The 23278-nt window shown below is 43.7% G+C and overlaps 1 protein-coding gene across 1 annotated transcript in view; it reads left to right on the top strand.

The window, feature by feature from the left end:
• The first annotated feature begins 10674 nt into the window (after positions 1 to 10674).
• The window catches only part of ephb1 (EPH receptor B1), an 85276-nt gene continuing 72672 nt past the window's right edge, over positions 10675 to 23278 (top strand). Inside the window, 1 exon segment of the mRNA NM_001140915.1 lies at positions 10675 to 10852. Coding sequence (NP_001134387.1) covers positions 10795 to 10852 — 58 coding nt within the window. The 5' untranslated portion in view covers positions 10675 to 10794.

Here is a 23278-nt window from a genome sequence, read left to right as displayed (position 1 = left end):
TGTCGACGCGCTGTCGTTTTTCCCCCTAGATTGTGTCAGTTATTATAAACGTGATGACAAAGATGCCTGACTGACTGTTCTTTTTAACGGCTACTTGAGATAATAGAGTCAAGAGTCAACAGTACTAGGATGCTGTCCATACAATGTTTAATTATCATTAGCTTATCTTCCTGCACATTATCATGTCTCTCAAATCATCTGGCACACAATTTCACATGAAATCAAGTCAACACACTCCATGTTTCTAGAGAAATTCTACTCCCAAAGTGCTTTAATATAGCAGAATCTGTCTCTGTGTAGCTGTCAGATGATGCTGTAGTTCTTTTTCAGGTTTTCAAAGTGTCTCTGAGAGTTTCTGGGCCAGGCTGAGCTGGCCCGTCATGGTTTTGACCCCGGCTCGTAAGTATCGTCTTTGAGCGTCCGGATCCTGAGGGCACTTGTTGCTTTTGGCTTTCATCACAGAGCTGTTTGGGTCATTGGGCTAAGCCGCGGACACAAACACAGAGCCATGCTTATTCCCAATCTCTCTAGCATCTAATGGGTCGTGACTGGCAGACTATCTTATCACATCAGAAAGACTTTCACTTTCTATTCAGTACTTTGAGATAATGTCCTGCAGTGAAGATGGTTCCTTATCCTACTCTGATCCTACCCTATACTAACCCTCTTGCCAGCTTCTCCTTGAACCTCTCAAGATTCTGATGTTACCTCTGGTTTGTTCAGCCATTCCTATGGGAAAAATCAATGGGGAAAGAATAGGGTTTTGGAAGAAACATAGAAAATAAGGTCTGAGGTTTACACAGGCTTAGGAGATCTTGTATGTTTTGTTCATTGAGATAAATTGACGTTAACTGATGAACATTTAGTGAATTCTGGAGAATTTGTTATAAAAAAAAGCACATAAATCACAAACGCTTCATAATTCATAAAGGTCATGTTAACGGACTGCTACTATCTCTTGGAACAAAACATATAAGATCTCCTAAGCCTGTGACAACCTCAGACCTTATTTTCTGTCTTTCTTCAAAACTCTTCTCATGTACATGCAATAACAATGCCTTTGCTTCCATCTAGTGACTAAAACTTGTATAGCTTTAAATGTGTAATTTACTAGTCTGAACTCGTACAGTAGCCTACTACAAGGGGTCACACACTTGTTGTAGTCTAGTAGGTCAGGGTTTCCCAAACTGGGCCTGGGGCCCCCCCTGGGTGCACGTTTGGGTTTTTGCACTATCACTACACAGCTGATTCAAATAATAAAAGCTTGATAATGAGTTGGTTATTTTAATCGGCTGTGCAGTGCTAGGGCAAAACCAAAACGTGCACCCACCCATATGGGGGGGCAGGACCAAGTTTGGGAGAACCTGGCCTACTAGACTACAACAAGTGTATGAACCCCCCCCACGCTCATCCAAGTCAATTCATCCCAGCCTGACTGTGTGTGATGTCCCAAATAGCTCCTCTCAAGGATGTGCTCCCTATCTGGAACCTTTCATGCCCCCCAGCATTACTTCCAGCTCCTCTCCCTCCCACCTTTCAAAGCACTTCATGGCTACAGACGTGAGTGCTACGGGGTGGTAGTCATTTAGGCAGGTTACCTTGGCGTTCTTGGGCACAGGGACTACGATGGTCTGCATGAAACATGTAGTTAAAGTGGCTTGCGAAAGTTTTCACCATCCTTTGCATTTTTTTATATTTTGTTGCCCTACAACCTGGAATTGAAATGGATTTTCGGGGGGTTTGTATCATTTGACTTACACAACATGCCTACTACTTTTGTCACGTCCTGACCAGTATAAGGGGTTATCTGTTATTGTAGTTTGGTCAGGACGTGGCAGGGGTGTGTTTGTTTTGTGTTGTCGGGGTTTTTGGGTTGTGTTCTATGTTTTGTAATTCTATGTTCTATTTTCTATTTTTTCTATTTCTATGTCTAGTTTATTGTTTTGACCTTCAATTGGAGGCAGCTGTTCCTCGTTGCCTCTAATTGAAGGTCCTATTTAGTAGGGGTTTTTGTGGGTAGTTGTTCTTTGTATAGCCTAATAGCCTTACAGGACTGTTTCGTCGTTGTTTTTGTATACGTGTTTATTTTTGTTTTCCTTCAATAAAAAAAAGATGAGTATACATATTCCCGCTGCGTTTTGGTCCAATCCCTACGACACCCGTGACAACTTTGAAGATGCAAAATATTTTTGATTCTGAAACAAACAAGAAATGTGACAAAAAAACAGAACTTGAGCGTGCATAACTATTCACCCCCCCCCCCCCCCCCCCCCCAAAGTCAATACTTTGTAGTGCCATCTTTTGCAGCAATTACAGCTTCAAGTCTCTTGGGGTATGGCTCTATAAGCTTGGCACATCTAGCCACTGGGATTGTTGACCATTCTTCAAGGCAAAGCTGCTCCAGCTCCTTCAAGTTGGATGGGTTCCGCTGGTGTGCAGCAATCTTTAAGTCATACCACAGATTCTCAATTGGATTGAGGTCTGTGCTTTGACTAGGCCATTCCAAGACATTTAAATATTTCCCCTTTAACCACTTGAGTGTTGCTTTATCAGTATGCTTAGGGTCATTGTCCTGCTGGAAGGTGAACCTTCGTCCCAGTCTCAAATCTCTGTAAGACTGAAACAAGTTTCCCACAAGAATTTCCCTGTATTTAGCGCCATCCATCATTCCTTCAATTCTCACCAGTTTCAAAGTCCCTGTTGATGAAAAACATCCCCACAGCACGATGCTGCCACCCCCCATGCTTCCCTGTGGGGATGGTATTCTCGGGGTGATGAGATGTGTTGGGTTTGCACCAGACATAGCGTATTCCTTGATGGCCAAAAAGCTACATTTGACCAGAGTACCTTCTTCCATGTGATTGGGGAGTCTCCCACATGTCTTTTGGCGATCACCAAATGTGTTTGATAATTATTTTCTTTAAGCAATGGCTTTTTTTCTTGCCACTCTTCCATAAAGCCCAGCTCTGTGGAGTGTACGGCTTAAAGTGGTCCTATGGACAGATACTCCAATCTCCACTGTGGAGCTTTGCAGCTCCTTCAGGGCTATCTTTGGTCTCTTTGTTGCCTATGAATAATGCCCTTCTTGCCTGGTCTGTGAGTTTTGGTGGGCGGCCCTCTCTTGGCAGGTTTGTTGTGGTGCCATATTCTTTCCATTTTTTTTATAATGGATTTAATGACGCTCCGTGGGATGTTCAAAGTTTCTGAAATGTATTTATAACCCAACCCTGATCTGTACTTCTCCACAACTTTGTCCCTGACCTGTATGGAGAGCTCCTTGGTCTTCATGGTTCCGCTTGCCTGGTGGTGCCCCTTGCTTAGTGGTGTTGCAGACTCTGGGGCCTTTCAGAACAGGTGTATATATACTGAAATCATGTGACAGTTCATGTGACACTTAGATTGCACACAGGTGGACTTTATTTAACTAATTATGTGATTTCTGAAGGTATTTGGTTGCAGCAGATCTTATTTAGGGGCTTCATAGCAAAGGGGGTGAATACATATGCACGCACCACTTTTCCGTTTTAAAGTTTTAGTAATTTTTTGAAACAAGTAATTTTTTTATTTCACTTCACCAATTTGGACTATTTTGTGTATGTCCATTACATGAACTCCAAATAAAAATCCATTTAAATTACAGGTTGTAATGCAACAAAATATGAAAAACGCCAAGGGGGATGAGTACTTTTGCAAGGCACTGTAGTTAGAGGATGCAGCGCTCCAGGGAATGTTTCCAATACTCCTTGAAAACCGAGGTGGTTTCTTTTATTGGGCGACTGCTCCCAGGAGTGTTGCTGTTTACCCTTTATATCCTGGATCATGCAAACATTTAGACCTGCAACTTTTCCAATAAAGTGTTTTTCTATGAATTACAGCTGCCAACACATTTGAAAATATAATGTGACATTGAGAGAATAATTATGTATCTGATTTTATCTTGTTTGTAGGTCCAGCCTGAATAATGGAGAGTAACAAGGATTCTACTTTTTGCGTAAGTTCCTGTATACAAGTCCATCAGAGCAGAACCTGTGTGTGTGTGTGTGTGTGTGTGTGCTCTTTTTCATGCTCATCTGCCACATTTTTCATGCACATCTGTAAGGATATACTTTACCTAAGCCCCATCTTCACTTGAGCCCAGATTCACATACAACATGTAGGTTGGCTTGAATTAGTGCATAGTGTCTCAGGTATACATGTAAACTGAACTGCAACGTGGAACACGTGTCAGTGCAGTGGTGCTGGCCTGTTTCTTGTTGTCCAATGTCATCAGATGACTTATTTTTTCAAATGGGGCTCTACACTTCACAGTATGTTCTTTTTGAGTTGGTCCATGAACTCCAAAAGGGTCAACTAATATTTACTTTCACAGGACAATGTCCTCCACGGACTTGCTGTTCAAATACACAACCAGTGTAATTTAGTTTCATCATTATATTACGGATGCTGAGATGAGAGTGAAATCACCAGAAAGTAGGTGATATAGAGAGTAATAGTAAGATAGTCACTGAAAGAGAATAATGCTGCTCAGAAGCATCACTTCTTGCCTCCCATCTTCAGCAACTATAGACAACCTGTTCTCAGTGGCCAGGGCAGGCAGCTTGGTTCCTGATATCTCTCTGGATGACACACTGCAAAGCTTCCTATCCCTGGACTCAAGTGCTGCTCTCGAACAACATTGTGCAGACATTCAGCAACACTTGTCTGCTGAACAACTCACTGTTTTCAACCAGGACCTGACGTCTTTATTGGGAGGGAGCACAAATGTGGCCTTGGGGGGTGTGGGTGTTGTGGCACTAGCCCTGTCTCTACTCTTTGATGTCTTAGCCCACAAGGCAAAAAGGCATGGGGACAGCAAGAATGCTATGGACCCTACCAAAATGATCTTTGGAATCAGCAATTCCTCAAGAATTGGGTCCCTCATCAGTGAATACCTGAAGCTGGTCCCTGAGATAGCCAATGATATGAACAAGATGGCGGAGGTGACAGAGCTCTATGACCAGTACCTGAAGTATGAGCTGATTGACCATTTTGAGAGGATGACGAACAAGAAACGCATGGGGTCAGTGGCCATGAAACAGTGGCTGTGTGGGGCATCTTTCCACCTGCACATGAGGATTCATGAGATCCGCTTGGGCTCCGTTCCACGAGGCTCAGCAGAAGCACTGCGTCTCTCCTACAAGACTGCGTTCACAAGCCTGGTCAAGCTCTATACAGCCCACCTACGCAAAAATATCCAGGAGACACCACCGGAGCCAGGAGCCAACAGCATGCCAGGACTCCTGGTCATTGAGCCCCACAAGAACGTCACACACAGAGTTCAACACAGTCCCTGTGAGTCCAAGGTCATTGGAGACGCTCTGCTGACCCGGATCATTGCTGCTCAGGAGATTGAAGCGAGCAAAGACTTCTTTCTGCAGTCTGAACATGACTTTTATAAACTGATCAACCAACGGGAAGGTTTTGAATTGCAGAAAAGTAATTCATAGTCAAAAAGAATAGTCAATCATGACTGTAATTAAGGTGATTTAATGTTAGCTGCAATCTGAAAAGTAATGGAATAAAAGTTCATTTAAAGGGTGTAGTGGTAGTATCAACGGTAGCGGTGAATTTTATATTTTGGGATGGCTAGATTAAGAATGCATTGTGTAACCAGACGCTGAGTCTGTGTCAGCGTAAATGTATGTACTGTTTGTGTCTGCACTGAAGTCAGCATCAGTCAATGACCTGATTTTTCATTGGCTGAAAGATTAGCCGACATCTAATAACCCTAGATTCCGCTATTTGGTTATTAGATGTTTGTCCTAGCCGGGACAATGTCCTTCAGACTCTGAGCCCATCATGCATTTAAATAAACAGGTAGTATTTGACAAAGTCTTAGGAAAGAGGAGCGTGTGAGACAGACAGCACAGCCCAAACATGGGTAACAAAGCATGCAGTCCATCTTCAGAAACTATAAACTGTCTGTTTGAGGTAGCCAGCCATGCAGGCATCGTTCCTGACATCTCCCTGGACAGAACCCTCACCAACTTCCTATCCCGCAACTCCACTGCTGCTCTGGAACATCAATATGCAGCCATCCAGCAGAACATGTCGGCTGAGCAACTAACAGCCTTTAACCAGGATCTGACGTCTGCATTTGGAGGGAGCACCAAGGTGAGCCTGGGAGGTCTGGGTATTGTGGCGCTGGCACTGTCACTGCTCTTTGAGGTCTTGACTCACCAGATCCATGAGCAAAGGTCATACATGGACCCCATAAGGAGGATCTTTGGAGCGGATTACTCTTCAGAAATCGGCCCTATAGTCAGTGAGTACCTAAAGCAAGTTCCTGGTATAGCCAATGATAAGAAGAGGATGGCAGAGCTCCTCGAACATTATGACCAGAAGCTTAAACAGGAACTGGATAACTTCTATTCGAAGTTGATCATAGAGAGTAGAATGAGCTCCGCTGGCGTGAAACAGTGGCTGAACGGGGCAGCATTCCACATGCACATGCGGATCCATAGGTTCCGTCTAACTTCCTTACCAGAAGGCCCTGTAGATGTGCTGAGCCAGTACTATCAACTCAGTATCCCTGGCTTGATAAAGACTTATACAGAGTTCCTACAGAGAAATATTCAGGAGACCCCCTCGTTGACAAAATCCAACGGCATGTCTGGGCTCCTGGTCATTGAACCCTACAGGAACGTCACACACAGAGTTCAACACAGGCCCTGTGAATCCAAGGTCATTGAAGACCTCCTGCTGGCCCGGATCATTGCTGCTCAGGACATTGAGCAGAGTAAATACTTCTTTCTGCATACTGAAAGTGACTTTGATGATCTGATCAAACAACGGGGAGATTTTGAGCTGAAGAAATGAATGAAATCATATTTATCTGCATAATGCACAGTGGTAGAAATAACGATTTTTACTCTTATAGTTGGCTTATTACCTGTAATTAATGTCTACTCATGTTACAAACACAAAAAATATTTGATTACCACATAATAAAGTAACAAAAATTGAGATAAACCAGCATTCATAATGTTCTGTAGTGTGGGACTTCGGCACACATTCCTATTTACAGGGGGTCCTGTGTAAAAAGGGGGTGTTGTGTGAGGAGATTGTGGTGATTGGATGTTGGAGGGTTCTGAAGAGGAACGGTATTAGGAGAGGACCTCTGACAGGTTCATTGATAATGTTGTAGAGTTGTATAACTGTGGTATAGTATTAATGCGCTGACCAATCTCATGCATCTGTTTCATACATGGCTTCTGTTCCTGTGCCTTCCGTATCACTGGTTAGCTACCTTGAGCTGATAGCTATATCAATTGTGTGTGTGTGTGTGTGTGTGTGTGTGTGTGTGTGTGTGTGTGTGTGTGTGTGTGTGTGTGTGTGTGTGTGTGTGTGTCTGTCTGTCTGTCTGTCTGTCTGTCTGTCTGTCTGTCTGTCTGTCTGTCTGTCTGTCTGTCTGTCTGTCTGTCTGTCTGTCTGTCTGTCTGTCTGTCTGTCTGTCTGTCTGTCTGTCTGTCTGTGTGCGTGCGTGCGCAGGGTTGCAGTACGTGCATGTGCGTGTGTCTGTGTAGGGGGTGCATCACTGTGTGTTTATGTGCAGCTGTGTGTAGGATTGGGCGCAGAAATGTTTTTCAACACTATCTGGTTGCTGCCATCTTAAGGTCAGCCAGCTCCACAGAGTCGGCACAGGGCTGTAATTGAAAGTAGAGCATGTGAGCGGAGCTGCTGTATTGATAAGAGAGCATCAGGCTCCGTCAGCAGGCCCTGTGTACGTCAGTGTCCCTGGGGAGGGGAGGAGGTGCTGGGAGTATGCCATTTGTTGGAGCAGGCCTCTCGTAATGGGGAGGCAGGGTGTAGGGGAGGAGGCAGGGAGGGGAGTCAGGCTGGGGGAGGAAATAGGCATGGGGGTGGGTTGGTGTGGGCAGCCAGCAAATATATAAATATATGTGTAATAGCCGCAGATCTGCCAATTAAGGGAGATGTAATGGGAGCATGTGTGAGGTGTGCTAATGAAGACAAGTGGGTGAACTAATGTAACAGCACACACTAAATGTGTGTGTGTGTGTGTGTGTGTGGTGTGTGTGTGTGTGTGTGTGTGTGTGTGTGTGTGTGTGTGTGTGTGTGTGTGTGTGTGTGTGTGTGTGTGTGTGTGTGTGTGTGTGTGTGTGTGTGTGTGTGTGTGTATGGGAGTGTGGGAGAGTTTTGCTACCTTGTGCCTGTAGAACAGCTCTTCAGTGCCACAGAGTTGAGTGTGAGGGGGCAGAGCACAGTGGGGTGTGAGGGGGCAGAGCACAGTGAGGTGTGAGGGGGCAGAGCACAGCGGGGTGTGAGGGGGCAGAGCACAGTGAGGTGTGAGGGGGCAGAGCACAGCGGGGTGTGAGGGGGCAGAGCACAGTGAGGTGTGAGGGGGCAGAGCACAGTGGGGTGTGAGGGGGCAGAGCACAGTGAGGTGTGAGGGGGCAGAGCACAGCGGGGTGTGAGAGGGCAGAGCACAGTGGAGTGTGAGGAGGCAAAGCACAGTGGGGTGTGAGGGGGAAGAGCACCGTGGGGTGTGAGGGGGAAGAGCACAGTGGGGTGTGAGGGGGCAGAGCACAGTGGAGTGTTATGGGGCAGAGCACAGTGGGGTGTGAGGGGGCAGAGCACCGTGGGGTGTGAGGGGGAAGAGCACAGTGGGGTGTGAGGGGGAAGAGCACAGTGGGGTGTGAGGGGGCAGAGCACAGTGGAGTGTGAGGTGGCAGAGCACAGTGGGGTGTGAGGGGGAAGAGCACAGTGGGGTGTGAGGGGGCAGAGCACAGTGGAGTGTGAGGGGGCAGAGCACAGTGGGGTGTGAGGGGGAAGAGCACCGTGGGGTGTGAGGGGGAAGAGCACCGTGGGGTGTGAGGGGGAAGAGCACCGTGGGGTGTGAGGGGGAAGAGCACAGTGGGGTGTGAGGGGGAAGAGCACAGTGGGGTGTGAGGGGGAAGAGCACAGTGGGGTGTGAGGGGGCAGAGCACAGTGGGGTGTGAGGGGGAAGAGCACTGGCTGGTGACACACCCTGCCTACATTATTGTGTGGTCTGTCTAGGTTGCTGAGTCACAGGCTCTTGCCTTTTCCACTGTCATTTAGGCAGACAGTAGTATTAGTGTTTCATTTGTGAGGGCAGCAAGTAATTGTATATTCCATGCAATGAGCAAAAGCATTTAACGTACCTTCCCTGTGGCGCAGTTGGTAGAGCATGGTGTGTGCAATGCCAAAGCTTTGGGTTCGATTCCCACAGGGGGCCAGTACAAAGAAAAAAAATGTATGAAATGTATGCATTCACTACTGTAAGTCGCTCTGGATAAGAGCATCTGCTAAATGACTAAAATGTAAAAAAATATAACATGGGATATAAATGTATACATAAATGCAACACTCTATGCATTTAGACACTATTTATTCTTATTACTCAAATTACTATTACAACGTGAAATGTTCTACATTATTCAAAATACTTATCATATTAATTCAATTTGATTCTAGAAAATAGCAGCAAGTACATTGAAGTGGCACACAATTAATATTCATGCTGGCAACCCACTTTCAAGGTGTTTGTATAGGGAAAGGGAAAGGTATAGAGGACATCAGTGGCAGAAAATAATGATTTGTACTCTTATAGTTGGCTTATGGCCTGTAATTATGGAATACTCATGTTACAAACACAAATGATAATTCAATTACCAAGAAGAAAGTAAAAAACATTCAAATTAACCAGCATTCTTAATGTTCTGTAGTGTGTGACTTATGCACATGCACACACACGCACACACACGCACATACACGCACACAAACATTATTCTCTTCCTCAGGTGAAGAAGGCTAAACGTGATTGATTGGCTGGCGAAGTGGTCTTTTCCCTGTGATCCAACCGCAGGGTCATAAGATCTCATATTATAACTACTTCACTACTACACACATAAATCCAAACCATTTCATGGGCTAACAGTTTTTCGCTTCAATGCAACCCGTTCAAAATTCATATGCAAAGCCATGATGACACAGTAATGGACACAGTTGTTGGAAAAGACTCTTAAATCCGCCATAGTCTCTTGTAGAACATAAACCATTCATAAATCTATGAGCCTACTTAATCAACGAGTTGGTCTATCGTAAAGGAAGGCAGATATACATTGATTTGGTCGCTGTCCTGCATGTGATGGGTTTTATTCTCATCAAATAGAGATATTACAGGTGACAATTCAGTATATCACGATGGGCTGTGGAAATAACTCTCATGACTATGCATAGCCATAAAACATCATGGACTGCTTAGATTTATGGAATTGGGTGAGAAATAAAGGGTAAATGCAAATCACATTATCTACATAGACCATTTATCACTGACCTTAATCTGATTAAAAACACCTATCAGGTGAAACTGTGCATGCAGTACTTTCTCTGGACCACTAGTCGTTGCTCTTTCCCTGCAGTATGAGCGCACAGGGGGCTTTTCAGTAGTTTGAAAATGTTAGTAGGACTCTGAGCGGGTCCTCTGCTGGGATTGGTTTGAGATCCACTATCTTCTTTCCGTGATTGGCCAAGAGGTGTTCAAGGGGTGTGAGAAGTGGTGTGGAGGGGAGGGGGCCCAAGGTCTTTCTCGCATCCGGCTTCACCTATTCCCTTCGTGCCACAAGCCTCCAAGTATTAGGTTTTCATACACTGCGTACAGTACGGTTTGAAATGTGACTCAAAATAAGCACTGGTGGAATACTATTCTGTGGCAGCTGAAGGACTTGTGTTTACACTTTTTGAAAGGGAGAGGAAAGGCAGACCACCTTTGCCATGCCAGTGGATTTGTTTGCGATTTTATGCGTGATTGCTACGGTTTACGCAGTGGAAGGTAAATTATAGGAGTTTCTCTTTTTTAGTTATGATATTGTATTGCTATGTGTGAGCGCGTTTGAACGCAATGTGTTACAAAAACATGGTTATTGTAAGCACGTGGATGTATTATTTTCTAAAGGTATGGAAAGCTATTAGGATCTTAGATGGGATAACTTTGGAGCTGGTTCCGTGGCGCCTCTGATGGATGCAGGGCAGACAGAGGTACCCAGGTTCGAGGGTGGGTTTAACCTACCACTGCCACCAGACGATGGTGGACTTTCACTTTTGGGTCACACGTTCCCTTCAATCATACGACTACGAGATGAACATTGAATCCATTTATTGTTGATATATATTTTATGCGGGGCGGCAGGGTAGTCTAGTGGTTAGAGCGTTGGACTAGTAACCGAACGGTTGCAAGTTCGAATCCCCGAGCTGGCAAGGTACAAATCTGTCTTTCTGCCCCTGAACAGGCACTTAACTCACTCTTCCTAGGCCGTCATTGAAAATAAGAATTTGTTCTTAACTGACTTGCCTAGTTAAAAAAAATGTATCATCTTTAATTGTGTTCAATTAATGACCTGTCATTAAATGCCGCGGGGCAATTAAATGTTAACGCAACTACCAGTAGGCCTAGTACATCAATTATTTACACCAATATTATTTGATATGACATTACCTCCCCGAAATATAGTGGAGATGAGGGACGCGTGCGACAGCCAGTCCCCGGCACCCTGGTGAAGGATATGCAGTCAGTCAGTGCGCCATGGAATATTTCATTCGGGTCATGTTTTAGATTGGTGACAGGCATATAATGATTTATTTATTTGACAATATCCCCAATATCCCCTTTATTTGACAATATCCCCTAAACCTCCATAAATTATGACTTCACTGAATCACATTCTGATGTGGAGCTGTGCCTGTCAAGAAGTTAGCTGTAGAGAAGGTCGTCCCCTAAATGCATACTGTATTATGAGATACGTTTTCTTCAGGTTTGCGGGGCTTGTTCCTCTCATGTTAACGATTGTCTGGTCTTCAAAAAAAATAAAAAACTTTAATGTGGATTTTGTCTATATGGATGTTTTTGAGTAGGCTACTCGGGAAGAATCCACAGGTCGGGCTGGTCTCACCAGGTTTATTGATATACCTAGACGCTCTCAGTGAAGCATCGTCAGCTGTGGATGTGGTAAATAGCATAGCAAACGCCAACCTGGACTCAGGGGTAGATATAACATAGTAAACTAAATATGGGACACTCCAATTAGTACGATATGTTATTTTTCAGTATAGTATGTATAATTTGTGATGTCCATCATCCGTTTTTTTCTATATGTTAGGAATTACAATTCGTATGATATGTTGCTAATTGCAATTTGAACAATATGTTACGAATTGCAATTTGTACGATATGTTCAGAATTTCCTAAATGTGTACGTTCGGTATTGCAATTTATTGTGGCTAATGTTAGTTAGGTGACTAACGCTAGCTTTAGCTAGGAGGCTAATGTTAGCTGGGCTCGGGTTAGGGCAGGGGTGGGCAATTCCAGTCCTCAAGGGCCTGATTGGTGTCACAGTTTTGCCCCAGCCCCAGCTAACACACCTGACTCCAATAATCACCTAATCATGATATTCAGTTTAGAATGCAATTTGATAAAATCAGCTGTGTTTGCTAGAGATGGAGTTCCCTGGGTTAGGGTTAGGAATTAGGTTAAAGGGTTAAGGTTAGGGTTAGGGGAAGGGTTAGCTAACATGCTAAGTAGTTTCAAAGTAGCTAGAAAGTAGTAAGAAGTTGCGAAGTGGCTAATGAGCTAATATGCTAAAGTTGTCCGTCATGAGATACAAACACATTCGCGTTATACGCTTACCCATCCCCGTGTTATGCGCCTTGACCAACTCAGTGGCCTTATGTTTAGAGTATCCACCCTGAGATTGGAAGGTTGGGAGTTCAATCCCTGGCTGAATTGCACCAAAGTCTGTAAAAATTGGACCCAATGCGTCTCAGCTTGGCACTCCGCATTAATGAGTTTGATTGGTGGTAAGGCCCTGCGATAGACTGGCGTCCTGTTCAGGAGGGTGTACTTGTATATTAAGCTGCCTCACGCTACAGAAACAGGAGATAGGCTCCTGCTCCTATGAGCCATTCTGGCTCGTGCAAGGCTACTTACTTACTTACATCCACCCTAACCAACCACCCTACTTTTGTTTTTGCCTTAAGTAACCTTCTGTCTTATGTAACCATACCAAATGCAACGTATCATACTAGTATGATTTGACCAAGATTACATTTTCTATGTTACGCCTAGACTATGAGACCGGGCTGCCAACATGCATCAGTGGTGCACCCAATGACAGTCCATTGGGCACAAATCGAATGCCCTTGTCTCGGGTTTTCTAAGGTTTCTTATAGATCAATGCACTGATATACACCATGGTTAGAAAAAAACCCTGTTTCAAATATTTCATCTTTGATTTGATACAATATTTCACTGCAGGTTTTTGGAAAGGCTAAAAGAGTGAACTATCTAACCTGTACTCAGTATGTGGACTAGGGTTGACTGGTCATATAGTGAGGCCCCTTACCATTTGCCTGGCCATGACAATAACCTGACTAATCCTTGGGCCGGACCCAATAGAGGACTGCTTAGTTCACCTATTAGTGGCCAGGCCCCATGAATGAGTTGACCAATGTTTAGGCAGTCATTGTCATTAAATATCCACAGCTTGCTTTGACAATCTATCCATAAACAATGCCTATCAGTGAATCAGTGAATTGCCCTGGCATTGTAAATGAGCTGGCCCAAGCTTTATTTGGCCTTGTCGAGCATTGGGTATGGTGTGGCCAATCAGGCCAATCCTTCAGAAGGACTTCCTCTAACCCATCCTCTCTGTGTCCTAATTAAAACTGGTGCCTGTTGCAGGCAAATTGCTGCCTAATGAACTGGTTGATTAAGTAATTAAACAAGCCTCTGTTTATGGGAAACAACTTTATAGTGATGATTGGTCCAGAGCATAACTCTCACAACCTTACAACAGTGACGGTCTCACAGGCAGTCGGTGTGCTGCTCTCTGCTTCACTTCATTCTCTCCCTACCATACCATTGGATCTTCAATTCTCTTCTCCCTCTCTTCGTCTGTCCTTTTATTCTCCACAGTTAATTGTGTGAATATTTCAACATGTCTTCTGAATTCAGATGACACCAAAAACCCAAACAATCAAGTGCTCTGATCTAATCCGCAATGTGTTTTAATGAGTCTTTTCCTTGTCGTCTTTCTTCATTCCTCTTTTCATCTTTTGCTCTCCTCATCCTCCCTCCTTTTCCCTTTCACTGCATCTGCATATTTCTCTCACTAACTGTCCGTTTGTATTCTATTCATTTCCCCCTTTTCTCTCATATTCCCGCTATCACCCTGTGTTTTAATGAGCTTGCATGTAAGACATTAATTATTACCTAGCCTTCAATAAATTGACAATATCCCCTAGCTTGTTAATTCTGCCTCTACTTAAAACCATAACTTCCAGGCCTAGCCTTATCTTGACTCCCTCTGAAAAACTCTAACCCTGGCCCCAATCCTGTTGGAAAAGGGACAGAGAGGAGAGAATGAAAGAGGGAGAGAGATGGTGAGTTAGTGAGGGATGTGGATTGTGTAAGTTACTGAGTGAGTGTCATTGGCTGTGGTGGCGGTGCTGGGGTGGCATTGGGGGCCCCTCCCTTCCTCCCTGACACAGGCTAATGAGAGAGGCCCCTGAGCCTGGTTGGCTTTGGAAAGGGGGGCTTAGCATAAGGGTAATAAGGGTACAGGGGCCTTATGTCCGTACAAAGAATCATTGTTATGTCTGCGTGGACCTGCTCCAGGGCCTGTTTCCTCTCTCTCTCTCTCTCTCTCTCTCTCTCTCTCTCTCTCTCTCTCTCTCTCTCTCTCTCTCTCTCTCTCTCTCTCTCTCTCTCTCTCTCTCTCTCTCTCTCTCTGTGTGTGTCATTCATTCATCCATTCTCCTGGTAATTAAAGTCTTCAGTAGCGGCAGCAGCAGCTCCCGGTGAAGGCGAACAGAGCTCTCTGTGTGCCTCACAGCCCCCCGGCTAAAAGACTAATTGGTTTTTGTTTTGATATTGTGTTTGAAGTTTGAATGTCTGTGATTACGGACTTTGCTTTGTGTTTTTTAAACATTCTATTATTACATTGAATAGTAGTCAATATACATGTTTACAAAGGGACAACAGAGGAGAGTGTTAGACCAAGGGAGGAGGAAGAAGAGGCAGGAGCGAATTAGGTAGGTAGGGTAGGTAAGCGTTGTAGGGCTTAAGTCTCTCTCTCTCTCTCTCTCCCCTCTTAGTGTAGGAATGTGGAAGGTGATAGAGTGAGGAAGTTGTTAATGACCTTGCCACCCTCCTCCCTCTCTCCCCTCTTAGTCGCTGCAGTTGATGCTGACGTAAACTGAAAAAAAGCATTTTCAGGTAATTAAGTATTGATTTTTAAGAAGCAGGAGTACTGAAAAAAGAATGCAACAGCCTTCTTCTTCTCTGCCCTCCTTTCCTCCTCGATACTGGAGTGAGCAGCAGAGTTAGACTGGCTGTCAATCTTGGCTGCAGGGCCAGCCTAGTGGGGAAGAGAAAGGGTTCAGCAACTAGTGATGCAAAGTCTGGTGTAGACCAAGGACCCCCACCCCCAAACATCTTCCCGTGGCTATGTATGGAATCACTCAATATTTTTTTTTTAAAGTGTTCCCATCTGGGTGAGAGTCTATCCAGTTGCTAGTGCAGTGGAGGGCCAATCTGTACTTCTGTCTTTCCTATTTGTATTCAGATGTCTAGTAATGTAGATGAACATGAATTAAATTATGTGTCATTACTGTTTTAGTGGACAATGCTGATCATGTGATTTTCAGCCTGCTTGTCTTGTAAGGATAGAGACGGACTCCCTGTGGGTGTGAACATGGACTCACTTTGCCACCCAGTTCTTTCCCTCATGATTCACAGCCTCGTTATTTTAATATGTGCATCAAAATTGCAGCCCTTATTTCCTTTTTAAACCCAGGAAACAATGCCATAAAGCTGTTACGTACCTCGTGAATCTTCCTGAGTGGCCATTTTATATCCCTATTAGAGCCTTAAATGCTTTGTTTTGGGTTTATGACCTCAGGAGTGTACTTATTTTGACTTCAGAGAGAGTGAGAGATAGAGGGAGAAGAAGAAGGAGAGAGAGGAATTATAGCTGTCATAATTCTGGCACTATTGTTTTTGTCTCTTATTAGTCTGTGTATGGGACAACACAGGAGAAGAAAGACATCTGAACATTACAAATTTGAATTAACAGCCCAATCTTTGATGTATTTCTTATCCTATTGCAAATCTACAGGGCAATAGGGTGATTTGACTGTTTTGGGTACATGGTGATCAATAAGCTATAGAGGAGATATTGGGGTGCCAATTACCTTGTTGTTAGGGTTGATTTAACAACATCAGGATAACATTAAATTCCCTCAAGGATAGATATCACATCCACGTTTAAAATGGATTGATGTGCAGACACCCTTTTTATTTTTTTATTTCACCTTTATTCCACCAGGTAGGCCAGTTGAGAACAAGTTCTCATTTACAACTGCAATCTGGCCAAGATAAAGCAAAGCAGTGCGACAAAAACAACACAGAGTTACACATAAACAAACGTACAGTCAATAACACAATATAAAAATCTATGTACAGTGTGTGCAAATGTAGAAGAGTAGGGAGGTAAGGCAATAAATAGGCCACAGAGGAAAATAATTACAATATAGCATTAAGACTGGAGTGATAGATGTGTAGATGATGATGTGCAAGTAGAGATACTGGGGTGCAAAAGAGCAAGAGGATAAATAACAATATGGGGATGAGGTAGTTGGCTGTGCTATTTAGAGATTGGCTGTGTACAGGTACAGTGATCGGTAAGTTGCTCTGACAGCTGATGCTTAAAGTTAGAGAGGGAGATATAAGACTCCAGCTTCAGTGATTTTTGCAATTCGTTCCAGTCATTGGCAGCAGAGAACTGGAAGGAAAGGTGGCCAAAGGAAGTGTTGGCTTTGGGGATGACCAGTGAAATATACCTGCTGGAGCGTGCGGTACGGGTGGGTGTTGCTATGGTGACCAGTGAGCTGAGATAAGGCAGGGCTTTACCTAGCAAAGACTTATAGATGACCTGGAGGCAGTGGGTTTGGCGACGAATATGTAGTGAGGACCAGCCAACGAGAGCATACAGGTCGCAGTGGTGGATATTATATGGGGCAGAAATCGGTTGAAGAGCATGCATTTAGTTTTACTAGCATTTAAAAGCAGTTGGAGGCCACGGGAGGGGTGTTGTATGGCAGTGAAACTCGTTTGGAGGTTTATTAACATAGTGTCCAAAGAAGGGCCAGATGTATACAGAATGGTGTCGTCTGCGTAGAGGTGGATCAGATAATCACCAGCAGCAAGAGTGACATCATTGATATATACAGAGAAAAGAGTCGGCCCGAGAATTGAACCCAAAAGCAACCCCATAGAGACTGCCAGAGGTCCGGACAACAGGCCCTCCGATTTGACACACTGAACTCTATCTGAGAAGTAGTTGGTGAACCAGGCGAGGCAGTCATTTGAGAAGCCAAGGCTATTGAGTCTGCCGATAAGAATGCAGTGATTGACAGAGTCGAAAGCCTTGGCTGGGCCGATGAAGACGGCTGCACAGTACTGTCTTTTATCGATGGCGGTTATGATATTGTTTAGGATCTTGAGCGTGGCTGAGGTGCACCCATGACCAGCTCGGAAACCAGATTGCATAGTGGAGAAGGTACGGTGGGATTTGAAATGGTCGGTGATCTGTTTGTTAACAAAGATTTTTAGAAATGCAGGGCAGGATGGATATAGGTATATAACAGTTTGGGTCTAGAGTGTCTCCCCCTTTGAAGAGGGGGATGACTGCAGCAACTTTCCAATCTTTGGGGATCTCAGGCGATACGAAAGAGAGGTTGAACAGGCTAGTAATAGGGTTGCAACAATTTTGGCTGATCATTTTACAGAGGGCCCAGATTGTCTAGCCCAGCTGATTTGTAGGGTCCAGATTTTGCAGCTCTTTCAGAACATCAGCTGTCGGGGGGGGGGGGGGGGGGGGGGGGGAGTAGCGTTCCTAACCTGAGTATATTGGGTTCTGACTTCCCTGAAAAGTTGCATATCGCGGGGGATATTCAATGCTAATGCAGAACGCCACAGGATGTTTTTGTGCTTGTCAAGGGCAGTCAGGTCTGGGGTGAACCAAGGGCTATATCTGTTATTAGTTCTACATTTTTTTTGAATGTGGCATGCTTATTTAAGATGGTGAGGAAAGCACTTTTTAAAGAGCAACCAGGCATCCTCTACTGATGGGATGAGGTCAATATCCTTCCAGGATACCCGGGCCAGGTCGATTAGAAAGGCCTGCTCGCTGAAGTGTTTTAGGGAGCGTTTGACAGTGATGAGGGGTGGTCGTTTGACCACAGACCCATTAAGCATGCAGGCAATGAGGCAGTGATCGCTGAGATCCTGGTTGAAGACAGCAGAGGTGTATTTAGAGGGCAAGTTGGTCAGGATGATATCTATGAGGGTGCCCATGGTGACGGATTTAGTGTTGTACCTGGTAGGTTCCTTGATAATTTGTGTGAGATTGTGGGTATCTAGTTTAGATTGTAGGACGGCTAGGGTGTTAAGCATGTCCCAGTTTAGGTCACCTAACAGTACGAACTCTGAAGATAGATGGGGGGGGCAATCAATTCACATATGGTGTCCAGGGCACAACTGGGGGCTGAAGGGGGTCTGTAACAAGCAGCAACGGTGAGAGATTTGTTTCTGGAAAGGTGGATTTTTAAAAGTAGAAGCTTGAATTGTTTGGGCACAGACCTGGATAGTATGACAGAACTCTGCAGGTTATCTCTGTAGTAGATTGCAACTCCACCCCCTTTGGCAGTTCTATCTTGTCAGAAAATGTTATAGTTAGGGATGGAAATTTCAGATTTTTTGGTGGCATTCCTAAGCCAGGATTCAGACACGGCTAGGACATCAGGGTTGGCGGAGTGTGCTAAAGCAGTGAATAAAACAAACTTAGGGAGGAGTCTTCTAATGTTAACATTAGAGGTCGACCGATTATGATTTTTCGATACCGATACCGATTATTGGAGGAACAAAAAATGCCGATACCGATTAATCGGCCGGTTTTTATTTATTTGTAATAATGACAGTTACAACAATACTGAATGAACACTTATTTGAACTTAATATAATACATAAATAAAATCAATTTAGCCTCAAATAAGTAATGAAACATGTTCAATTTGGTTTAAATAATGCAAAAACAAAGTGTTGGAGAAGAAAGTAAAAGTGCAATATGTGCCATGTAAGAAAGCTAACGTTTAAGTGCCTTGCTCAGAACATGAGAACATATGAAAGCTGGTGGTTCCTTTTAACATGAGTCTTCAATATTCCCAGGTAAGAAGTTTTAGGTTGTAGTTATTATAGGAATTATAGGACTATTTCTCTCTATACGATTTGTATTTCATATATCTTTGACTATTGGATGTACTTATAGGCACTTTAGTATTGCCAATGTAACAGTATAGCTTCTGTCCCTCTCCTCGCTCCTGCTCGAACCAGGAACACATCGACAACAGCCACCCTCGAAGCAGCGTTACCCATGCAGAGCAAGGGGAACAACTATTCCAAGTCTCAGAGCGAATGACGTTTAAACGCTATTAGCGCGCACCCCGCTAACTAGCTAGCCATTTCACATCGGTTACACTAGCCTAATCTTGGGAGTTGATAGGCTTGAAGTCATAAACAGCGCAATGCTTGAAGCATTGCGAAGAGCTGCTGACAAAACACAGGAAAGTGCTGTTTGAATGAATGCTTACGAGCCTGCTGGTGCCTACCATCGCTCAGTCAGACTGCTCTATCAAATCATAGACTTAATTATAATATAATAAACACACAGAAATATGAGCCTTAGGTCATTAATATGGTCGAATCTGGAAACTATCATCTCGAAAACAAAAGTTTTTTCTTTCAGTGAAATACGGAACCGTTCCGTATTTTATCTAACGGGTGGCATCCCTAAGTCTAAATATTCCTGTAACATTGCACAACCTTCAATGTTATGTCATAATTCCGTAAAATTCTGGCAAATTAGTTCGCAACAAGCCAGGTGGCCCAAACTGTTGCATATAGCCTGACTCTGCGTGCAATGAACGCAAGAGAAGTGAAACAATTTCACCTGGTTAATATTGCCTGCTAACCTGGATTTCTTTTAGCAAAATATGCAGGTTTAAAAATATATACTTGTATATTGATTTTAAGAAAGACATTGATGTTTATGGTTAGGTACACGTTGGAGCAATGACAGTCCTTTTTTGCGAATGCGCACCGCATCGATTATATGCAACGCAGGACAGGCTAGATAAACTAGTAATATCATCAACCATGTGTAGTTAACTAGGGATTGTGATTGATTGATTGTTTTTTATAAGATAAGTTTAATGCTAGCTAGCAACTTACCTTGGCTTCTTACTGCATTCGCATAACAGGCAGGCTCCTCGTGGAGTGCAATGTAAAGCAGGTAGTTAGAGCGTTGGACTAGTTAACCGTAAGGTTGCAAGATTGAATCCCCGAGCTGACAAGGTAAAAATCTGTTGTTCTGCCCCTGAACAAGGCAGTTAATCCACCGTTCCTAGGCCGTCATTGAAAATAAGAATGTGTTCTTAACCTCTCTAGGGTCGGCGGGACGAAATCGTCCCACCTACTCAACAGCCAGTTGAATCCCGTGGCGTGTTATTCAAATACCTTAGAAATGCTATTACTTCAATTTCTCAAACATGACTATTTTACACCATTTTAAAGACAAGACTCTCGTTAATCTAACCACACTGTCCGATTTCAAAAAGGCTTTACAACGAAAGCAAAACATTAGATTATGTCAACAGAGTACTCAGCCAGAAATAATCAGACACCCATTTTTCAAGCTAGCATATAATGTCACATAAACCCAAACCACAGCTAAATGCAGCACTAACCTTTGATGATCTTCATCAGATGACAACCCTAGGACATTATGTTATACAATACTTGCATGTTTTGTTCAATCAAGTTCATATTTATATCAAAAACCAGCTTTTTACATTAGCATGTGACGTTCAGAACTAGCATACCCCCCGCAAACTTCCGGTGAATTTACTAAATTACTCACGATAAACGTTCACAAAAAACATAACAATTATTTTAAGAATTATAGATACAGAACTCCTCTATGCACTCGATATGTCCGATTTTAAAATAGCTTTTCGGTGAAAGCACATTTTGCAATATTCTCAGTAGATAGCCCGGCATCACAGGGCTAGCTATTTAGACACCCACCAAGTTTAGCACTCACCAAAATCAGATTTACTATAAGAAAAATGTTATTACCTTTGCTGTCTTCGTCAGAATGCACTCCCAGGACTTCTACTTCAATAACAAATGTTGGTTTGGTTCAAAATAATCCATAGTTATGTTCAAATATCCTCTGTTTTGTTCGTGCGTTCAAGACACTATCCGAATGGTAAAGAAGGGTGACGCGCACGACGCATTTCGTGACAAAAAAATTCGAAATATTCCATTACCGTACTTCGAAGCAAGTCAACCGCTGTTTAAAATCAATTTTTATGCCATTTTTCTCGTAAAAAAGCGATAATATTCCGACCGGGAATCTGTGTTTAGGTTCAAAGACGAAAGAAAATAAAAACATGGGGTCGACTCGTGCACGCGCCTCAGCCCATTGTCCTCTGAACGAGCACTTGCCAAAAGCGCTAATGTGTTTCAGCCTGGGGCTGGAATTACATCATTCAGCTTTTTCCCGCCTTCTGAGAGCCTATGGGAGCCGTAGGAAGTGTCACGTTACAGCAAAGATCCTCAGTCTTCAATAAACAGAGTCAAGAAGCTCAAGGAATGGTCAGAGAGGACCCTTCCTGTACAGAATCTTCTCAGGTTTTTGCCTGCCATATGAGTTCTGTTATACTCACAGACACCATTCAAACAGTTTTAGAAACGTTAGGGTGTTTTCTATCCAAATCAAACAATTATATGCATATTCTAGTTACTGGGCAGGAGTAGTAACCAGATTAAATTGGGTACGTTTTTTATCCGGCCGTGCAAATACTGCCCCCTATCCCCAACAGGTTAACTGACTTGCCTAGTTAAATAAAGGTGTAAAAAAAAAGAATTAAAAAAAATGGCAAATCGGTGTCCAAAAATACGATTACCGATTGTTATGAAAACGTGAAATCGGCCCTAATTAATCGGCCATTCCGATTAATCGGTCGACCTCTAGTTAACATGCATGAAACCAAGGCTTTTACGGTTACAGAAGTCAACAACTGAGAGCTCCTGGGGAGTAGGAGTGGTGCTGGGGGCTGCAGCGCCTGGGTTAGCCTCTACATCACCAGAGGATCAGAGGAGGAGTACGATAAGGGTATGGCTAAAGGCTGTAAGAACTGGTCTTCTAGTGTCATTCGGAACAGAGAGTAAAAGGAGCAGATTTCTGGGCGCGGAAGAATAGATTCAAGGCATAATGTACAGAAAAGGGTATGGTACGATGTGAGTACAGTGGAACAGTAAATAGTAAACCTAGGTATTGAGTGACGATGAGAGAGGTTTTGTCTCTAGAGGCACCAGTTAAACCAGGTGAGATCACCGCATGTATGGGGGATGGAACAAAATAGCTATCTAAGGCATATTGGGCAGGGCTAGGGGCTCTACAGTGAAATAAGACAACCACTAACCAAAACAGCAATAAACAAGGCATATTGACATTAGGGAGAGGCATGTGTAGCCGAGTGATCATATGGTCCACAGAGTAACAATAGATGAGTCAGGGAGCCAATTCAGTAGTCGCTACTACGCTAGGCTAGCTGTAGACACGGAGATTCAGACAGCTAGCGGACCAGGGATAGCAGATGGGCCTCCGGTGACGTAGCTAGTTAGCTGGCTAGCTTCTGATGGGGGTTCCGGTTCTAAAGTATAAAGATAGCAGATCCGAACCACATTGGGTGAGGCGGGTTGCAGGAGAGTATTTTTAGTCCGTAGATGGAAAGTGAGATTAAAATATATATACAAAATATATACGAAGAAAACAATAAATACACGGGACAGGACGGGACAAGACAAAAAAACACGTCCGACTGCTACGCCATCTTGGATCCCTGCCTCTCAACATGCAACATTACTCGTGTTTAATACATGTTTGTTATAGTCCTATCATTCCTCATTTAACTGACAGCTGACCTCACCAAGGGCACTGCTTCCTGCTTATAATTATGTGTGACATTAGTTCTTATTCATGACGAGAGTTCATCACTCATTTACTCTATCTCTTCAACATCCACATCATGATGTGGTTGAAAAACATGGTTAGAAGAATTGAGCTGTCTTGATTTC

This window comes from Salmo salar, chromosome 23, assembly GCF_965601325.2.
Source record: "Salmo salar chromosome 23, fSalSal1, whole genome shotgun sequence".
Taxonomy (NCBI): domain Eukaryota; kingdom Metazoa; phylum Chordata; class Actinopteri; order Salmoniformes; family Salmonidae; genus Salmo; species Salmo salar.
Note: the sequence above shows the minus strand (reverse complement) of the source record. Positions and strands in the feature narration are given on the sequence as shown.